Source organism: Gekko japonicus, unplaced genomic scaffold (assembly GCF_001447785.1).
Source record: "Gekko japonicus isolate JY-2015 unplaced genomic scaffold, Gekko_japonicus_V1.1 scaffold2003, whole genome shotgun sequence".
Classification (NCBI taxonomy): domain Eukaryota; kingdom Metazoa; phylum Chordata; class Lepidosauria; order Squamata; family Gekkonidae; genus Gekko; species Gekko japonicus.
The window spans coordinates 154533-175235 of NW_015177076.1; the positions used below are offsets into that span (position 1 = coordinate 154533).

At 39.9% G+C, this 20703-nt stretch overlaps 1 protein-coding gene across 1 annotated transcript; it reads left to right on the plus strand.

Annotated features, from left to right (window-relative positions):
• Nucleotides 1–1882: 1882 nt before the first annotated feature.
• SFT2D2 (SFT2 domain containing 2) lies at nt 1883–17206 on the plus strand. The gene is made up of 9 exons (XM_015428239.1): nt 1883–1946; nt 5740–5826; nt 9380–9465; nt 11190–11271; nt 12442–12477; nt 12568–12626; nt 15806–15835; nt 16220–16262; nt 17129–17206. Exons 1-8 carry the CDS (start codon nt 1884–1886, stop codon nt 16257–16259), a joined length of 483 nt encoding a protein of 160 aa, XP_015283725.1. The 5' UTR covers nt 1883; the 3' UTR covers nt 16260–16262; nt 17129–17206.
• The last annotated feature ends 3497 nt before the right edge of the window (nt 17207–20703 follow it).

A 20703-nucleotide genomic window follows, 5' to 3' on the forward strand; every position in this document is an offset into this window, starting at 1 on the left:
TGAAAATCTTGTGTATGCCTTCTCTTAGGCCATAGGACTATAGATCCTAGGAGAGAGAATGTCATGGGGTCAGAATCAGACTAAACCCAAATCTCTGCTGCACTGTGGAGGTTTGCTGGGTTTCAGCCTAATCTACTTCACAGGGGTGTTAGAATAAAATGGAAATGGGCAGGACAATGTTTAGGTCCCCACAAATCCTCCTCGAGTCCGTGAGAGAACGGAAACTATAAGAAGAGATTGGATTTATACCCTGCCCTTCATTCGGAGTCTCAGCGCGGTTTACAAACTCCTTTCCCTTCCCCTCCCCACAACAGACACCCTGTGAGGTAGGTGGGGCTGAGAGAGCTCTTTCAAGAACTGCCCTTGAGAGAACAGCTCTTGTCAGAACTATGGCTTGCCCAAGGTCATCCAGCAGCTGCAAGTGGAAGAGTGCGGAATCAAACCCAGTTCTCTCCACGCACTTAACCATTACACAAAACTATAAATAAATTAAATAAAAAGCAGAGTATAAATATCTAAATAGCCCTAGCTAAACAGGCCTAATTTGTGGGTGGTAGTCATCTATAGGATTGGCTCACATGGGAAGTACTTAAGAAATGTTCCAGTAAGGTGGGTTGTAGGGAGAAAAGGTATTTCGCACAAGTGGATCAAAGCAAGGGAGCTGTAGGCCATTCCACAGACTAGTTTCTAAACCTATACTATGAAAAATGACAGAAGATGGCAGGTATTCTGTATTTTTCTTGATTGCAAGCAATTCATGGACATAGTTTGCATATGGCTAACTTAAGTACAGCCTTATGTCCACAGCTCATAGGGATATAGAAAAAAATGGATAATATTTGCATGAATAATTAGGTTTTATTTACAGTATTGAAATTCCAAACAGGAATTTGTGTATTTGTGATTTGGTGAAGTACACAATAACAAAAGCAGGAGTACTTGAAAATCATTCCACATTAGTGATGCATGCAATTAATTAAAACTAGAGGTTAACTATAACTGTGACCCAGAACCTAGTGTGTTTATGATGTCAATGACCTGTCATAAGGCTCCAATCTGACCTGAGCTCCTAATGTACAAAAATAGGAGTAACAATCAATTTACCCCAAACTGTGATTAGGAAATAGATCAAGATGGGTAGTGATATTTGTAGCAGTAGAAAAGAGTCCAGTAGCACCTTAAAGACTAACAAAATTTGTGGTAGGGTATTAGCTTTCATGACTCATTGCTTCTTCAGCTACACCTAGATTGTGAGTCCATCTGTCATATATATTGGGAAGTGGAGTGATTTCAGATGCCAAATGACATTAGTAGGCAAATAACAATAGTAGGTGTGATTGGATTAGGTGTGATAAGCAGAGAGGTAGTAGGCATGGAGAAATCAGCATTGGTAATGAGACAGGAAATCTAGGTCTTGATTCAGTCCAGGTGGATACATTATCTTGAGCTTCATTATCAGTTGCAATTCAGCAGGCAAAAAAGAGTGACTTATGTGATTAAAGGCAACGTTGCAGTGAGCTTCAAACAAAAGCGTTACAATAGGAATGGAACGGATCTTCCGGATTACTATTATCTCTTCCCTTTAAAAGCCAAATAACAAAGCAGGGAACCCGCTTTGTTTCGATTAGTGCAACTGAGTGGAGGCTGAGGGCTTGCATAACCATATCCGAACGCGAGACGCTAAACGATTCATAACTCGTCGCAGCTGCGGTATAGTATTCACTAAAACTCCCAGTGTACATTGCATTAGTTTTAAAGAGGTGGAGGAGCTGCTGGGAATTGTAGTTTTCTGAGGTGAAAGGCGGCTTGATGGGCGGGCGTTGGTAGAGATCGTGTTGCGGTAGGTGGAACCTGGAACACAACAAGTGTCTAGACTGCGCGGAATGGACAAGCTGAAGCGGGTTCTAAGCGGGCAGGACGCGGAAGAGCCGGGTCCCCTGGCCGAGGTGAGTCTGTCTTTAGCGGGGGGTTGAGAAGGACACCTTTGCCTACGTATTCGCTCACCTGCTATTTCGATTGAGTTCCCATCCGGCCTTTGGCCCATCGTCTATTATGTCACCGTCTCTCCTGCTTCCTTCCTCAACTACTGCGGTGCTTCAGTTCGGGATTCCTTCTGCTTTCAAAGCACGATCCCTCTGCTCTCTAAAAGATTTTATTTAGGGATATTATACTGTTTAAATAAATTTTGGTTGATCAGGTTTTTGACTTCTTATCACCGAGTTAAATAAGTATGGCCCCACCGGGAGAGGCACGGAAGGTGGGCGGATTATCCTGGGGCGATCACACCCCAGCATCGGGGAAGTGGCGCCCACGCTGACAATGCGCATTTAAAAACTAGTACCTCCAAGCTGCCTCCAGAAGCCCCTGGTGTGATTGCGCTGGGGCAGGGCATTCCCCCCGTTTACCCGCTGGCACCAAGGGAAGGACCCGTGCTGTGCTGCCGGCGCTTCTGATCGTGTAATCGCAGATCAAACTGCGCCGGGGCAATTAGCCACGCCTCCCCCCTGCGATATCCGGCCCGTGTGCCCGGGGCCTATGTATATTAATGACACCTTAAAATAGGTGTGGCATTGAAGGATCTATGAAGAATATAGGAACAAAGGTGGAAGGGAAGGTGTATAATTGCTCACCAAATCTACTCTTAAGCAGAATTTGCTGGCCATTGTCTCAAGGCACATATTCAAGGCTATTTAGTGCATATTAAAACTAGAAATGCTGTCTTTGAGTGGCTTGATTGGTACATTCACTAACAAAAGCATCAGTTGATCAATAGCAAGTTAAGTAAAGCTATTTTGGTTTATGATTCTCTGTTATAGGGAATGAAAAAGAAAAGGCTTTCCTTGTAACAAAGAGCAGCTGCTTTGTTTTGGAAATTTTAAAATTCTTTATCTTTGCAGCTTTGGGCTGAGCATTTAGCACAAACAAAACTAATGTAGTGGTTGCAAATATATTTGTGATGTTTTCCACTGTTACATTAAATGATGTTAGTGATATAGTTTGAATGCGTCCCTAAAACAGTGCAAGGCTTAAATATAGAGGGTTGTTTTTTAAAAAAATAGTGGGATGGGCATAATGAAACAGTTTATTGTGGGCTAAGTAAACAACAACAACCCTGGATTGGATCTAATGCTTCCTTCTAGTTAAGCACTGAATCTTCATTTGGAGGAAAGAGTTTTCCTCCAATGGAAGGTTTGTTATATAATGCAAGAAAACTATTGAATAAATATTGGGGCTGGTACCCTTTAATTTATTTATAAATAAATTTATAAATAAATAAATGATCTGGAACTAGAGCGAAGTAGTGTGGCCAAGTTTGCAGATGACGCAAAATTATTCAGGATGGTGAAAATCAAGGCTGACTGTGAAGAGCTCCAAGAGGACCTCCACAAACTGGGTGAGTGGGCGACAATGTGACAAATGAAGTTCAGTGTCGGTAAGTGTAAGGTGATGCACAGTAGGACGGAAAAAAAATCCCAACTTCAAGTATAGGCTAATGGGGTTTGAACTGGCTGAGACAGAGAGGGAAAAAGGTCTTGGGGCTGTAGTGGATAGCTCAGTAAAGGTGTCAACCTAGTGTGCTGCAGTGGTGAAAAAGGCAAACTGTACGTTAGGGATTATTAGGAAAGGGATTGATGCCAACTCTACAGGATTGAGAATAAAATGGCTGATATTATAATGGTGCAGCCTCATTTGGAATACTGCGTACAGTTCTGGTCACTGTATCTCCAAAAGGACATTGCCCTTCTCTGTACTTTTTCCAGCTCTGCAACCAAGATGATGAGGGAGTTGGAGCACCTTCCCTATGAGGACAGGCTGAAGAGTCTGGGACTTTTCAGTTTAGACAAGAGAAAACTAAGGGGGGGGGGACATGATAGAAGTTTATACAAGTATAAATGTGATGGAGAGAGTTGACAGAAAATTTCTCCCTCTCCCAAAATACTAGAACTTGAGGGCATCCAATGAAGCTAATGGTCAGTAGGTTCAGGACGGACAAAAGGAAATTCTACTTTATACAGAGAATGATTAAACTGTGGAATTTGCTGCCAGAGGATGCAGTGATGGCCACAGGAATAAACAGCTTTAAAAGGGGCTTAGATAGATTCATGGGGGATAGGTCTATCAGTGGTTACTAGCCATGGTGATTGAGGGGAACCTCCACATTCAGAGGCACTAAACCTCTGAATCCAGAGCCAGGAGGCAACATCGGGGAGGGCCTTGGCCTTTGTAACCTATTGTTGACCCTTCAGAGGAACTGGTTGGCCACTGTGAGAGACAGGATGCTGGACTAGATGGTCCTTTGGTCTGATCCAGCAGGGCTCTTCTTATGTTCTTATGCTATGTTCTTACCCCCTGGATTTTATATTTAGAACTACTTGTGCTATTTGCTTTTACTGGGTAACTGCAGCTCTTATTTATTTATTTCATTTATATGCCAGCTTTCTCCCTAATGGGGACCCAGAATGGCTTATGTTGTTCACCTGTCTTCCACTTTCTCCTCACAACAACCCTGTGAGGTAGGTTAGACTGAGAGTGGTTGGCCCGAGGTCACCCAGTGAGTTTCCATGGCAGAGTTGGGATTCAAACCTGAGGTATCACAGATCCTAATGTTCAATTTGATAAGCATTCCAACACTAGCTTTCCTCCACTACCTTTCCTCTGTGGCAAAGCCCATAAACATTAAGGGAAGCTTTAAAAAAAAACTAAGTAAAGGTTTAGTAAATGGTGAGAAAATGAGGCTAGGAATGGAAGGAATGTCCCAAGGCAGAAGACGTAAAAGTTCACAAACTGGGGTATTCATATTTGTGTACGGAGGTCTTGTCTTTGGTGGCATACCTGTGATGCCTGAGCAGCAGAGTACAACACAGCAGTTACAATAGTAGTGAATGCACTGGATGGAGGAGAGGAATTTTGTATACCAGTGATAAAATATTACATCATTGTGCTGGGAAAAATATAACATTGCTGTATTGGAACTGCCACTTGAGGGAATATTACTGGAAAGGCTGCAGGATATCAACCTCCTAAGAATAGTTTCCGTCTGCTTGATTATGAGCCTGGCAAAAGAAAAAACAGTGAAATATTAATTATGTGATTTAAAAAAATATTTAATCATATTGCTCTCTCTCCCAACCCCACCCTTACTTTAACTAAAATATTGTTTGGACTTTAGAGATTGTACAATTGATATTAAAGGCACTTTTAATATTTTTAAATGTTTACTGCTTTGTTGGTATTTTAGAACAACGGTTAAAATAATCCAAATTTCCCTTTTATTAAAGGAATAGTAAATGTTTTCCAAAACATTTGTACTTGAAAAGCATACAGAGACTTCCAAGCACTTTCAAAACATCTCTCATTTAATTGTCTCAATCTTGTCTGCCTTCCATTTCAGTCCTGCTTAGTTTCAGAAAGTAACTGTATTTATTTTATTAAAACACTTATACCCTGCCTTTCCTTGTGGTTCATTGTCAGTACCATGGTCTCTGAAATTATTTTTGATTATGTTCTGTACAAAAGAGTTTACAATAGTGTGTGCGCTTTTGTTATAAAAGATAGAACTTCTTGATTGAATCTTGTTGGGGCGAAACTTGCTACTAAAAGCTTTCAACTTTGATGAAGCAAGGAAGACAGAAGGGACTGTTAATGCAGATAAATAATGTAATGTAGGGTCACCACCTGCTGCTTGTCTCAAAATGTTGTGATGACAGTTTTAATGATGGTCTTTTTTAAATTTTGCAGGTAGTTGATGCATCTTCTCTAAGCTGGAGCACCAGGTTGAAAGGTTTCATAGCGTGTTTTGCTTTAGGAGTTCTCTGCTCTATTTTGGTAAGACTCCCATCTCCCTTCTATCAGCTTTTGTCAGATAAAGTTTAGATGTTTGTCATGTTTCATTCCTAAGTGTCTAGAAAGCCATTTATGGTCATTTATTTGTTTGTTTGTTTGTTCAATTTATACCCCTCCCTCCCTGCCGAGGCAGGCTCAGAGTGGCTTACATGGAAAATAAAACCTATAAATAACAATTGTGACAATCATAAAAGCATCTAGAAACAATTCAGTATATAAAAAAATTCAACATCATAAAGTGGTAGCAGTATCTATATTAATACAATTGCTTGGCATTCTTCTTGCTTGTATCCTAGCTACACAACAAGATTTGGTTCGGTATGGGCAAATAGTTTTGAAATTAATATGTAGATCAGGGGATTTATCTGTTCTCTTTTGAACTGGCAATATGAAAGTCTAAATGCTTCCAGTCATCATGGATGTTGACAGACCTGAAATTCATGATCTGGGGTACATAAAGATGCATTTAAAACTCCCAGAAGTTGCAGCACAAATTTATATATATTCTGTGGAATGAAGCCCACCTTTCAGAATGCCAGTGGCAGACATACTAATCGAGAAATTGAATGCATATTGTCTTCCCTCATCCAATATTTTCAGGTGGGCTAAACAGATTTTTTTTTTTGCCCTGACCTGGATAACCCAGGCTAGCCCGATCTCATCAAGTGTTAAAAGCTAAGCAGAATCAGCTCTGGTTTCTACTTGGAGGGAGACCAGCAGGGAAGTCTAGGGTTGCTACACAGAGGTAGGCAATGACATACCATCTTTGAATGTCTCTTGCCTTGAAAACTGTACAGAGCTACCATAAGTCAACTGTGATTTGATGCCCCCCCAAATAAAAAATTGAGCTGTCCAGGTGTGTGTATTCACTTTGAAAAACTGCTTTGAAAGGGAAATGACCCCTTGATATCACAGGGAGCCAACCAGTCAATACTATATACAGCCAGTATTGGCTAAGAAGAACGACATTCTCTTAGCTCAGTTCTTTAAGGGAAGATTGTGTGTCATGTGCTAAGTCATTTCCGACAAGACCTATGTATTAATGGCCTCCCAAATGTCCTATCATTAATAGCCTTGCGCCAAACTGAAGGCTGTGGCATCCTTTATTGAGTCAATCCATCTCATGTTGGGGTCTTCTTCTTTTCCTGCTGCCTTCAACTTTTCCTAGCATTATTGTCTTTTCCAGTGAGTCTTGTCTTCTTATAATGTGACTGTTAAGGAATTTTACATGTCTTACAACTATGAGTCTATGCTGGTTTGCCAAATTTTAGAAATGTTGTATTTCGCCCCCACCCATGGATCTGTTCATTTTGACCTCTGTTTTCTTAGCAACTATCTCAGTTAAGGGTTGGAGACATGCTGTTTCTCAGGGAAGAGTTTTATGGTGGTTTGTTCTTTTTGGAATGTAGAATGTATTCTGAACAGAGGTTAGAGAGAGGGAATTATGTTTGGGAACAGAACTGATGAGATGAACTCTCTTCAGAATTCTTTGCCTAAAAAGGTAAAGGTTCCCTTGCTCGAAAGCCAGTCGAATCCGACTCTAGGGTTGCGGTGCTCATCTCCGTTTCAAAGCCGAAGAGAGCCAACGCTGTGCGAAGACATTTCCGTGGTCATGTGGCCGGCATGACTAAACACCAAGGCGCACGGAACGCTGTTACCTTCCCACCGAAGTGGTACCTATTTATCTACTTGCAATTTCTTGCTTTCGAACTGCTAGGTTGGCAGGAGCTGGAACCAGAGACGGGAGCTCACTCCGTCATGCGGCACATTTGGGTCTCGAACTGCTGAACTACTGACCTTCCACAGCCTGCAGTTCAGCGTCTTAACCACTTGAGCCACCGCAGCTCCTAAATCAATTTTAAAATTATCTAGGGAGCTACTGAATAAAATATTTTGTGAAGTCAGAGTGCCCTCTTGTGGATGGAGGAGTGGCTTCTAGTTTTAAAAAAGTTTGAAAACGAGAAGGATTGAGACAGCAAAAGTCAAAACACAGCTTACATTTTAGAGAAAAAATATTAAAATTTGAAACTTTTGTTCTGCTGTATACTGCAACTTTAATGATAATGAGCACTTCTGAGTTCGTTATTGCGGTTTCATATAATGCCTGAAGAGATACTCAGTTTTTCTAAATTTTCTGTCTAAAGCTTATTTCAGTCTGACTGCCTACTTTACCCTATAAAGGAAGGACCCTGTTCAGGGTGCTTTGCATGATCTCTTGCTCTTGCAGGCACCAGGACGATCATCCTTAAAAACATTGTATGCTCTGTTAGCCAAAAGCCTTGAGTGTTTCTCCCCTAGAGATGTTCTCGGAGAGAGGGAGGCCTGCCTATTCTAGGCCCTCCTGTAACAGTGACCCAAGTACGATAGCCTCAGTTTAGTCATTTTAGCTTCTAGGAGCACTTCAGGCTTGATTTGATCTAGAAGATTGTACCATACATATTATTGTACAATAGTTGATTTTTCTCTGAAACGTATACACCATGGGGCTAGAAAAAGTCTGCTGATACCTTGTTTAACTGGAGTAAATAAGCAAGCTTTTCTCCATTTCACCATATTATTCCTGAATGTTTAATTCTCTTTATATGTTTTTTTTTTGCAATACTGGATTTTTAGAATTTTAATTTTTCACGGGTTTTGCATTCATTACTATTTAAATTGTTCTGTCTGTGCATACAACCTTAGGAACAGAGAACTGCTAGAAATGCAACTAGAGAACTGTGCATGTCCTTAGGAACAGAGAACTGCTAGAAATGGAACTAGATTTCAAGATGTTGGGCAAACCAGAAATTAGATTCTGGTGTTCTGAAACATGTTAACTCTTTTCTAACTTTGTATGTTTCTTTAAAAAAAATCTTGTGCAACAGTGACACATGGTAGCTAGAGTTTTACGGGTCTTAATGTGGGGAACCCGAGTTCAAACTGTGAAATTCATGGTCACCTGTAGTAAATCAGTTTAATCTCTAACGAATGTAAGTGTGACCAAAACACTACTCTCAACTCCATGGATTAATCTCACATGTAACTGGATATTTTTTTTAAACTTGGGCTGGTTTGCTAAACTACAACTTCAATTGAACATTCTCTGTCAGTTTACGGTTGGGTTGTCAAGTCTGAGTATAATTTGTCACTGATTGACCTGTTACAGCAGAGTCATGCCTATGTATTGTTAGGGATGGGTCTCACAGATCTATTCCCCTGTGGATGATGCTTTCCTCTGACTCAGTATTTTTGCTGATCCAGCAGACTCTTAATAGCAGAGGATCCTTCAACTACTACTAGATATGCTACTAGTAGGGGAACAGATACGCTGTGATCCAACCCAATGTTCCTTGTTTGGTGAAATCTGGATTTGCAATACTAATTCATACATTTGTAAGCGGATGAAATGATTTTGCATGAAAGGAGAATACTAGTTTATCACAAAACTTTATGCTCCATTAAATAATTTTTGAGACCGTTAGAATTTATGTTTAATAGCTCCTAGTTACAGATAGTTTGTCTTACAGACTTTTTTCCTTCTTATCTTCCTCTCAAGGGTAGTTGCCTGCTATGGGTGCCCAGGAAAGGACTAATACTGTTTGCAGTATTTTATACACTGGGAAATATCTTATCCCTTGGAAGGTAATTTTGAATGAATTTAATGAAATGCCAGTTCTTGAAATTCATAACCTATATTTTCCCCAGTTGTAGTTTAATATAGAATAGCTGACACAGAAATAAGTTATCATGTTTGTGATTTTCAGCTCACCTGGAATCTAGGAAGTAATTTAACCATGTGTATATATTATTCCACGTTATTGGAAATGTTCCTTCAGCTGCTTGTTCATATTTCAGCCAGCTCTGATGTTTAAAACTATTATCAACAAACCTCATTTTCACAAAGATTAAAGGTCAGGATGACAAAGAAGGCCTAAGATAGAGCGTAGTTTATAGTATACTGCTGTCAGCTATGTTGCCATGGGGGTTGGGATGTTCTTTCAGTGTCTGTGTAAATTGCTTTCACATTCCTTTCTCTCTGCTCTGTGCTGAAATGCTAATCTCCAAAGCCGTACAGGTGGTAATGTGTGTTGTCTGCCTTCAAGGCCGACCGTGGGAGCCGCTCAATTCCCAGCTTCGCCTAGTAACACTTGCCGGCTTTCGCCCACGCGCGGGAGGGTGCCTAATTGGCCAGTGCGGTGGGGGGGTGCATACGAATGCCCTATATCTCATTAGGTTCAAGAGACAACTGCTATTCTTAACAGTGACTATGTTACTGCATCTGTGGTTCTTCATAAAAGTATAACCTTTCTAAAGAAGTGTGTACTCCGTTGTTGGCTGTGGGTTCTGACAACTGCTAGTGATATTGGAAATTTTATTTCTTTGAAGATTACTTTAAAGCCTCGTGCCTGTCTCTATCAAATTATTATTATTATATTGCCAGTTATGGGAATTCCTCTTGGGAGCAGTTGCAAGATCAAGTATCACAGTAGTTGTTAGAGTTTTAATTAATCTGTGACTTGGAAGGCTCCTTCTGAATCCAGATAATAAGGAATTGGCACCATATATACAGACTACAGGGATTAGTCATGCTTGATGTTGCCGCATTGGAATAACTAGAAAGAGTGGTTACTATTATCTGTGAAAATAGGAAACAACAACAATCAGCATTTCTTGACCCAAAATACAAAATATCACCAGTGCCTTCTTTCTTTCTTAGAGGTGACTAGGTGAACACTTAGTTCTCAGTTTGAGCATTGCCTTAGCTATATTTTCTTAATAGGCTTCCTCACTGACTCAGGCCCTTCTCTCTGTGCCCCACCTTTAGGAGCAATGGCTTTTTCTGCTGTGATGCCTTGCTTGTGGAGTTTTCCTCCACTGTTGTTTTGTTGTCACCTACTCTTCCTTTTAGACATGTACACCTCTGGTTGAGGTGTGTGTGAGATTTGTTTCTAGCTGTTTTATGGGGTTTGTTATTGTTTTATGTTATCTTAATATATTTTTATTGTATGTTTGTTTTGAAAGATGCTTTGAAAACTTTGTCCTGAGACTGGTATGAATTTTTAAAAGATATAAATAAAATAAACTTTGGGAATGCTATATTGGGAAATAAGCATTGCTCTTTTGTATAGTATTCACCAACTTTCCTCTTGAAGTATGTAGTACTATCTTGGAGGCTAATGTGTGCTATGGTTCCTCTAATACACTCACAGTGCAATCCTGTGCAGAGTTACTCCAGTTTATGTCCATTGAAATCAGTTGACTGCATAGAATTGCAGTGTTACTGTATTGTTTTAAACATGCATAATATATAAATATTGCCTCTTCTGGCAGTTTGTTGCTTTATTGAGGTATTTTTCTTGTTACAGCACCATCTTCCTTATGGGGCCTATGAGGCAACTGAAAAGAATGTTTGAACCAACCCGCTTGATAGCTACTATAGTCATGCTTGTAAGTCACAAATTTAATTTTTTTAAAGCCTGTACGTGGGTTGGAATGGGCTTCAACTTAATGCTTGCTAAAGATTTTACTTAAACTATGTAATTTAAACAACCTTGGTGTCTTTTGTATTGCTTGTACAGCATCCTGGAATATCCATAGTCTGCTTTAGTTCCATGTTGTCTCTAAGAAGTTAGTAGGCTTTGTAGAAAAAAAAAAGGTATACTAATGAATGAAAGGACCAAGGTTTCCACCCTGTGGTTAAAGTGGGTAAGGGCAATGTGAGATAATGTCAGTGGAGCTCCCTGCAGAGATCAGGCATTACTTCCCTTCCCCTCTGCCTTGCTATGATCTGATATGCCAGTTCCAAGATTGCTGTTGTAGCTATATTACATGTGCTAACTCAGTGTGTGTGCATTCATTTAATTTTATTTCCTGTTGGAATAAAACTTTGGTAGTCTTTAAGGTGTCATGAGACTCCTGTTTGTTCTTGCTGGATCACACTGAAGTCTAGCCTTCTGTTTCTGACAGCAGGACATGATACTTTGGGAAAACTCTTTAAAAAAAAAGGGGGGGGATTAAAGTGACAGCCATGCCTTCTTATATGTTCAGAGCACCTGGTACTTTGATTTGTGATTATTACTTCTGGACATGAAGGTTCTTTTCAGCTGTCCAGACTGATAGGAATCTATATACTCTCAAACTTGTCCATTGCTCCCTTTCTCTTTTTATTGTGACCAGATCTCCAGCTGATGTGTATTTATCTTTTCTGTAGGTGTGGAAGTGAGATAATAGAATATTTTTACAAACAGACTTTTGTCTAAATTTATAGAGATTGTTGAACCTGAGAACATTTTTTGTGATTGCATCTGCATGTATGCTTGCTATTAGAATGGTAGTTACTATTTAAATGCTAGTTAAATTATTTACTCACAGAAAAGTTTAGGAGAAATTAGATTAGGCCCTTAGCCTTAAATTTGCTGGTTGGGCAACTGAAGTATAGATGGGAGTGGGGAGGCGGGTTGCATTCCAAGCCAATGCAAAAATGTAAGTAGGTTTTTTTTTTAATGGTAACAGTTCTTACATTACCTTTAATACACTGTGCTCTACCTTCATACAGGAACACATAACTGTTCAGTTGTCATGGTTTCTCTTAGTTAATAGACTTTTTCTCTTTTCTAGTTGTGTCTCATATTGACCTTGTGTTCAGCTTTCTGGGTGAGTACTTGAATTGCTAACCATTGCACTTTAATAAAATGTATAATACTTCGTTTTTAACTTGATTGTGATTATTTTTGCCTCTTTTAGTGGCACAACAAGGGACTTGCGCTTATCTTCTGCGTGTTGCAGTTTTTTGCCTTAGCATGGTAGGTAACATCTTCCTTTCTTTTTTTGGATGCACCATAAAACTACTGACTTTCAGAATAAAGCAACTAATGCCAGAGGATTGTTAGAGACTGTTGTAGGTGTTGATAAAAGGGAAGACAGTTTCTTTTCTCCTGATGTTCTAATATCTGTTTGTGGCTCCACGCATTGGGCCTGCACGCATTGCAGCCAGGACCGCGGCCATACAGCCGGGAAGATCTACAACAACTAATGAACTCCGGCCGTGAAAGCCTTCGACATCATATTAACCTCTGTTTGCTCCACTTGGGAAACATACATGTACAGAATGATTACACATAAGTTTCTCCAATATGAGTATGAGAAAATGGATTTGCAAGCCTCTCATATTTCTTTTGGTTGGCCCCTGAGAGTTTGGAAAAACCCTTCAGCTGTCCCAAATCTCCGCTCGGTGATACTACCCCTTCCCTTTGCTTCCCAGGGGTGCCACATAGAAACTGGGTGACCTCCACTGCCACCAGTGACTCTGAGAGTATCTCATGCTGAATGGGTTTGCATGTTAAGCACTCTAGACTTGTGCTGCTGTTTAGAGATCCTGTCTTGTTGCACCACCTGTCCACTTCACTCCTACCAGCTAACATGGAGGTGATCTATTGCAGCTTCACAATTTTGAGCAGGAAAAGCTTACCTGCTGCCCCTCCCTGTTACCACATTCCAGGTAGCAAGACCAAATAGACACGATGCGTTTCCAGAGATCAGGCTTAGAACATTCAAAATATAATAAATGAATTTAAAATATACATGGTCTGTCCATGCCTTCAGTCTGAGAAAGGGACCAAAGGAGAGGTGAAGACCCACCGTCCCCTTTCCCTTTTTTCAGTTTCTTCTCCTACTGAGCTCTTCAGATATCGGGACCAAATAGGTTTAGAACATTAAAAAATATAAGAAAGTTTGATAAATGAATGAAAAGAATGCACATGGCCTGTTCAAACATCCAGGCTGAACTAGGGTACAACCAAAAGGTGAAAACACACATTCCCTTTTCCTACGCTCAGAACTTATCCTAAACAATGTTTAATGAGGACACGGCAGCTTGACTTGAAGTTGCAGTCGTTTAAAGTTCAGCATCACCTTAGTTCTTTGGGTTGGGTCTTCTCCCCATTGTCCTTGGCCATGTGGACATGATGGACTCCCTAGATAAAGCGTAGTCCTCCATGGCTTGTATTTCCAACTTGAGAGCAAGATGCAAGAGAGTTTCCTTCTCATGTCCTGAGAATTGATCATCTACCTTGGGGATGACAGTCCATCCTCACTGGAGTCCTTCAAGTCTTCCTGTTCCACCAGGAAGAAGGATGTTTCTCTACAATGGGAAATAGTGGCTCCTCAGGGTTTTTTCCAAGTTGGAGAAAAATAGTGTGCAGGGGAAGGTCCTGCATATTGTGGCTCCAATCTGAATTGGGCCTGCATGCTTGGAAGTAAGCGCTGAGCACAAAACAGAACTGAGCACAGTTTGTCGACTGGCCACAAGATGGATACTCAGGGGCTTTAGATATTACTATTTTTACATAAGGCACATTAAACAGATTTCAGCCCAGCCAACTTGTTGCCATGTTCACTAATTTCGATGTGTGCTACAAGCCATTTGTGGGGCTATATCTGACTTCTAGTTAGAATAAGCTACTATTTCTGCTATTGACATATTGCATCCTTTAGTGTTACCGGACAATATAGTGTTGAGATTTAATGGGATTTTGTACTTTGCAATACACCTGATTTATATTGATATGTCTCTAATAAAGTTTGAATACTCCCTGAACAGATGAAGAGGGGTTTCTATTCTACAGCTTGCACATTTTCTGTATCATATCAAGATCCTGTACCACTGATATGGACTGGAAATCATATGAGAGTCTGTGTGGGGAAGCCAGCCTCAGTATTTGTTCTTTCAGCAATTTCTATTTTTTTAAATTCAAGATTTTCTTCCCTTTGGCTTTATCTTCAATTATTTGAATTTCTCCCTCAAACTTCTATAGGCCCTTTTTGAGTGGTTTTTGCTTTTTTTACTTTAGTTGCCTTAAGATGGAATCACTGATATCTACCTTAAATATCTGTTCATTCCCCTGGTTTGGCCATATTAACCCTTTCTACATGAGAAACTGAGTACATGAAAAACTGTTGCGAAATGAGGCCCTGGTTCAACTTGCAACTGCTGCAAGTATAGTGCATCAATGAGACAGGAAAGTAATGTGAACTGACCTTGGTTTTGGGTGAGGTTTTACATTTATTTATGCATACATGCCCCACCTTCCTCTGCAGTTGGGGACCCAAAGCAGCTTATACATCATACTCCTCCCCTCCATTTTATCCTAAGGTAGGTTAGGCTGAGAGTTTTTGACTGGCTTAGTGTCAGTAATCTTCCATGGCTAGCTGGATCTCGTTAGATCTCAGAAGCTAAGCAGGGTTGGCCCTGGTCAATATTTGGATGGCAGACCACCGCCAAGGTATACCAGGGTCTCTATGCAGAAGCAGTCAGTGGCAAACCAATCTGAACGTCTCTTGCCTTGAAAACCCTACAGGATCACTATAAGTTGGCTGCAAATTGTCAGCAAAAACCCCCCAAACAAACCCACATTCCTTGGCAGAGTGAGGAATTCAGTTTGATGTAGTGGTTAAGAGTGGCAGACTCTAATCTGGAGAATGGGTTTGATTCCTCACTCCTCCACATGCATCCAGCTGAGTGACCTTGTGTCAATCACAGTTCTCTCAGAGCTGTTCTCTCAAGGGCGGTTCTCAAAAGAGCTGTCTCAGCCCCACCTACCTCACAGGGTGTCTGTTGTGGGGAGAGGAAGGGAAGGAGATTGTAAGCTGCTCTGAGACTCCGAGTGAAGGGCCGGGTATAAATCCAACTCTTCTTCTTCAAACCTGGGTCTTTCAGATCCTAGCCTGACAATGACCACTACACTGTACTTTGTGGAGTGGAGGTTAGGTTTTACAGAACCAGATATAGTTCACCAAGCCAAATGCAGTCTATTAGCTTCCAGTTTGTTTTTTTGCTAGGACTGCCAGATGTTGGCTGGCCGCAATCATTACTGGTGGGCTGTCTTTGTGTTGAGTTCATGTTAGACCTCTTATGCATGTTATGCAGGAAGAGAAGTGTGTGTTTCATCCTTGCTAATATGTGTTCCCCCCCCCTTTCTTTTAGGTATAGCATTTCCTATATACCATTTGCAAGGTAAGCTTGATTTCTTCCATTGACTTCAGAAGTTGTCTAGTTACTAAAACGAACTTCCTCTGTGGCTTGAAAAATGAGGCTGATTTTAATAAAGTACCACTGTGTGAAAATTAGAGATTTAGAAATGAGATCATTACATAATTTGGTAGTGGGATTCAAAATATTGCCCTTGTAGGGCTGGAATAACAATAGGTTATTCCAGTATAATAATAGTATAATAATCGGTTATTCCAGTGTAATAGTATTGGCAACCTGTAAGTCTTCTTGTAACGTGACATTTGTATGGCAAATATGCTTACAGGGAAATGTCTAAACACCTTCATATGGCTAGTGTAAATGTTTAAAGGCCTATACCTTTGTTTCATCTTTTGTTTTTTCCCATAGGGATGCTGTGAAGAAATGTTTTGCTGTGTGCCTCTCCTAACAGGTGAACCCAACAGACTGGCAAATGTTGGCCTTTCCCCCCCTAACATGACTATACTTTATGTGTCCCAACTCCACCTTTCTGAACTTGGTGACATTTCATTTCTGAGGACGGAGTGGGCAGTATAAGGCTGTTACGTGCCAAGGTGCCCCCATTTTGTTCCTTGCATAGAATGGCTGCTGATTCAACGCTGTGAAAATTGTAGTTCTGATAGGTGCTCACACAGTACTAGACATTATGAGCTTATTCTACATATGGGCTTCAGTTTAAAGATGTTGAGAAGCAGAATCTGCAGGTGCAGCTGAGCTTTTAAAATGGAGATTTATACTCACTGTGCTATGCCAGAAAAGAGAGGGAAATGCATATGCCTGCATGTGAAGAGATCTGTCAGCTGTCTCGTGGAATTTATTTATTCATTTACAGAATTTATATCCTGCCTTTCTGCCCTCACAAGGGCCAGTAAGATCGCTAACAATTTAAAGCAGATGTAATAAAATCATATTTTAATACCATCAAAATCATCCCCCCAACCCACATCATTAAAACAAGTTAAAAACAGAGTTTAAAAATTTACAAAGACATAAAAGCTAAATTTAAAACATGATCAGGAGGATGGGATCACTCAGGAAATGCCAAGTGAAACAAAAAAAGTCTTCACACACTGGTGGAAGGTGGCAGCAGAAGGGGACAAATATTTTGCAGCCAATATCCTGTAGTCCTTGCAAAACCACAAGCTACATTCTTCAGAAGAATGACTGATGTGTTTTAACTTGCATCTTAAAAGGGGAAACAAATTGATTGGATGTCATGAGTAAGCATCAGCTATAATGGTTACCATTTCAAAAGTGCATTTTATTGCTCTTGCGCAGGGAAGTGAGAAGTTTCGTCTCTGTATAAGGAAATGTCGCAATGAGGAGTGGAAGACCTGCACAACCATTATCGCCTTCCCAGAGCCTGTATAATTAAGCCTGTATACCACAGAACAAAGCAATTGTCTACTGGACCAAAGGATAAGGAATTTTGTGATAAGCCTCAGGATCGGTTACTTAACTAAGCTTTTGTATGCATTTTGGCGCAAAACTGTTTTTTGAGTTAGGCAGTTTCAGTGAATCATGTTGTAATAATTCATAAGTAAACGGGGATTAAAATTACTCTTTCCTATTTAGGCACATTTTTTTTCCTCATAGGGGGTAGCTTTCAAACTGGTTTCTGGGACCTGAGCTAAAAATATAGTGGATTTGGGGAATTTACCTTGTGGTTTTTAACGTCTTATTTTCAGGAATTCAGGGCTTTGTTCCCCTCGTTGTTTTGCCTTTAAAATTCCTTTTAACTGCAATAATGTAAAGGAGCTTGATGGAACTAAGTCACTGTCTTCTTACCTAACAACATGCACAGTACCTTATAATTTGGACATTAATACTGAATTATTGTCGGATCAGCAACAGAAACAGTGACAAAGGGACTATAAATCGGAACTGTAATCAAGTGCTCTTCAGTTTCTGCAAGCAACTTACTACATTCCATTAGCAGGCTCTTAAAATTGCTGCCTGTTTCTGAATTGTTTACCCATTCTCACTGGTGCTCTTCCACTTGTCTCTCCTCTTTGAAATCAATAAATAGGATTGCTTTCAAGCCATATGAAAACCTCAGTCCCAAGCATGTGGAAGAACATCTCATAGACTTTGGTTACAGGGTGGAAGTAAAACTGAGGGCTTATTTTCAGAAAAGCCTTTCCCAATTTACCCAACTTAATATTTGCCTTCTATTTCCATTAGTTGCCCTTCATTGCTGTCAGTTGGAAGGTTTTTAAAGTTTCATTTTAATGGGACTACATCCTATCGTGATTGGAACAGGCATCCAGGGATTGCAAGTCTTTGCTACATTCCTTCTGTTCATCTTGGATGCTGTCGCATTAATTTTGTCTTGTGTAACAATGAATTAAGAATTTTGCTAAGGGACCTGTACAGTTTCTTGAGAGCATTTGTAATTAGTCTGTCTTTTGCTATTCTAATACTTTTTTGAGACGTGTATTTTAGAATTGCCCTTGTATCTTGAGAAACAACCGAGATGTCAAAGTTTATTTCCAAAAGAAAAACAAATCTATTATTTTAGGTTCTCTGCTTTAGAAGTCCATGGGACTAATTGTTTCTGTGAACCTTACCCATCTGGGTGTCTAAAAGACAGGGTTTTTGTGGACTACTCAGAAGCAGAAGACCAAAACCTAGTTTTGTACATGCTAGATATAACTTTTGTATCTGCATGGTTAGCTAATTACAGCTTCTGTTTGTATATTATCAGCTATTTATAGCTAGACAATTTTGGACATTAACCCCAGGCAAGCTAATTATGCAAGGTGTACAAACTGTAAATATTCAGGAAGTAATTTAAGAATAGTGTTTCTCTGTTGCAGCTTTGATGTCAATAAGCTATAGAAATTGAAGTTTGTGAAAGTTTGCAGTTCTCTGCCAATTTACATTAAGAAATTGGAAGATTTTAGCCTTGTTCAGGTATGCACTGCGTGTAAATGAAAGGAAACAACTCTGTTAAAAGATTCGTAGAAGACTTGGAAGCTTACCATGTGCTTCTATCTTCAGGATGATTATTACTTACTGATGGATATGCATTGCATTATATAGAGATGCACGTGATAACTGCTTTGCCCTGCTGATTGGCTAAGAGGGAAAAGCACCATCATTATCTGAGCCGAATGGTAGGCTAGAGTATGTTGTATGTGTAAAGTTGGCATGTTTTCAGTACTCATATGTGAAGTTCTCTTCTGTATCCTTAACACAAGGTGTTCTAGTACTTTAAGGTAATGACTGATAGAGATCTAAATAGTGGAATAGGGAATAAAGCAGGATATCACGTAAGGTAACTACTGTAATCACTGTCCAGATGCCCAGAGAGGCCATTGGACCATTAAATGCCATACAAAAAGCAGAATTTACTCTGGTGTGGTTTTCCTAGTTACCATGTTGCAGTGATTAAGTATATTGCAGAAGTATTTTCAGAGGTGAATCATTGCTGTGTAGTTGGGTGGAATAGCACTAAATTATGCTATATTAGAATTTGTAAGATACATGAACAAATTATGGCAAAAGATTTAATTACATTTATTTTTTTAAAAAGAGGGAAGCACCTAAATCTTTTCACGTTTCTAAAGCAACAGCTCTCACCACTTTGCCAGCTTGCCTTTTAGTCTGAAAAAGCAGTTACTTCTTCAAAGAGTGTTCTGGGTGGGGAAGAGAAAATGTTCAAGGTGTGCACAAAACTTACTTGGCTGGAATTGGCAGTAGACCCAAAGAACGCAGGGTCTGTGGGAAGCGATGGCCCTCTCCATCCACTTTCAGTTCTCAAAGTTCTAGTTGTCTCCACTTGCATTTGTTAAAAACACAGTAATGTAAACACAAACTTTTTGAAAAAGAAAGGCAATTTCTATCCTAGAGCTTAGAAATCTTTCAAAGAAGAACAGTGCAGATTTTTCAGGCTTTTCTCTCCATACAGCAGTATGTTAATTCTAGGGGAAGAAAGAGAATTCGTAGTTTCTTTAATTCAGCTGTCCAGTTTTGTTTACAGAATGCAAAGGCCCTGGATCAGTAGTTTAGCTTTTTTGTACATTTTGCACAAAGACACGTAAGCCCATGTTGTTGCCTTTTTCTAGATCAGTTAACACTCTTAAATATTGCAGAATGTAAACACTTCAAATGTTTACACTGATGTTTTCTAGCAGTAACATTTCTATCTAAAATCCTGCCTCCAGCTGAGTAATTTCATAAATCTAGCATTGCTAAATTTTCTATGCTGTGGGTTTTTCCCCACTTGTTGACATTTTCAAATGATTTTTAATTGAAATTTTGTTAAAGGTATTGTGTTTGTATAATAGCATCTTTGAATTGTGACACTGTGTTGTCCCCCCTTTCTATCAAGTATGGGATTTTTCTAAATGTGCATTAAAAGAGCAGGGCACAGATAGTTGCCATCTTGCTGCATGGTTCGAGCTCCAGCAGCCTTAAAATTGTCTCTGCACTTACTTGACGTTTCTGTGTGCATTACTATCAATCAGCCTCAGCGTTTATAAGACGTTTACTTACCACAACAGAGTAGATCACCTGTATTAATTCTCCTTGCCCTGAGTTTATATTGGTGATTCCTTAGATTCAGTCATCTTGGTGACTTCTTGCTGAGCCTTATCATAATACTGTTTAAACTCAGTCTTTGCAAATATACAAAGATATTGGAATCCTAGCGTAAGGCTTTTCAGTGACTAAATAATAAGAGCCTCTTTGAGGGTTCAGCTCCACATTCAAGGACTCTTTTATTTCTTTTGCAAATGCCTCCGGGGATTGTTTGATCAGGGAAGAAAATGATGACAAGGAACTTCCTCCCCTGCTGTTTACTTGCTGCAAAGCTGCAGCACTGAGCTGCTGTTATCTCCAGTAGGGAC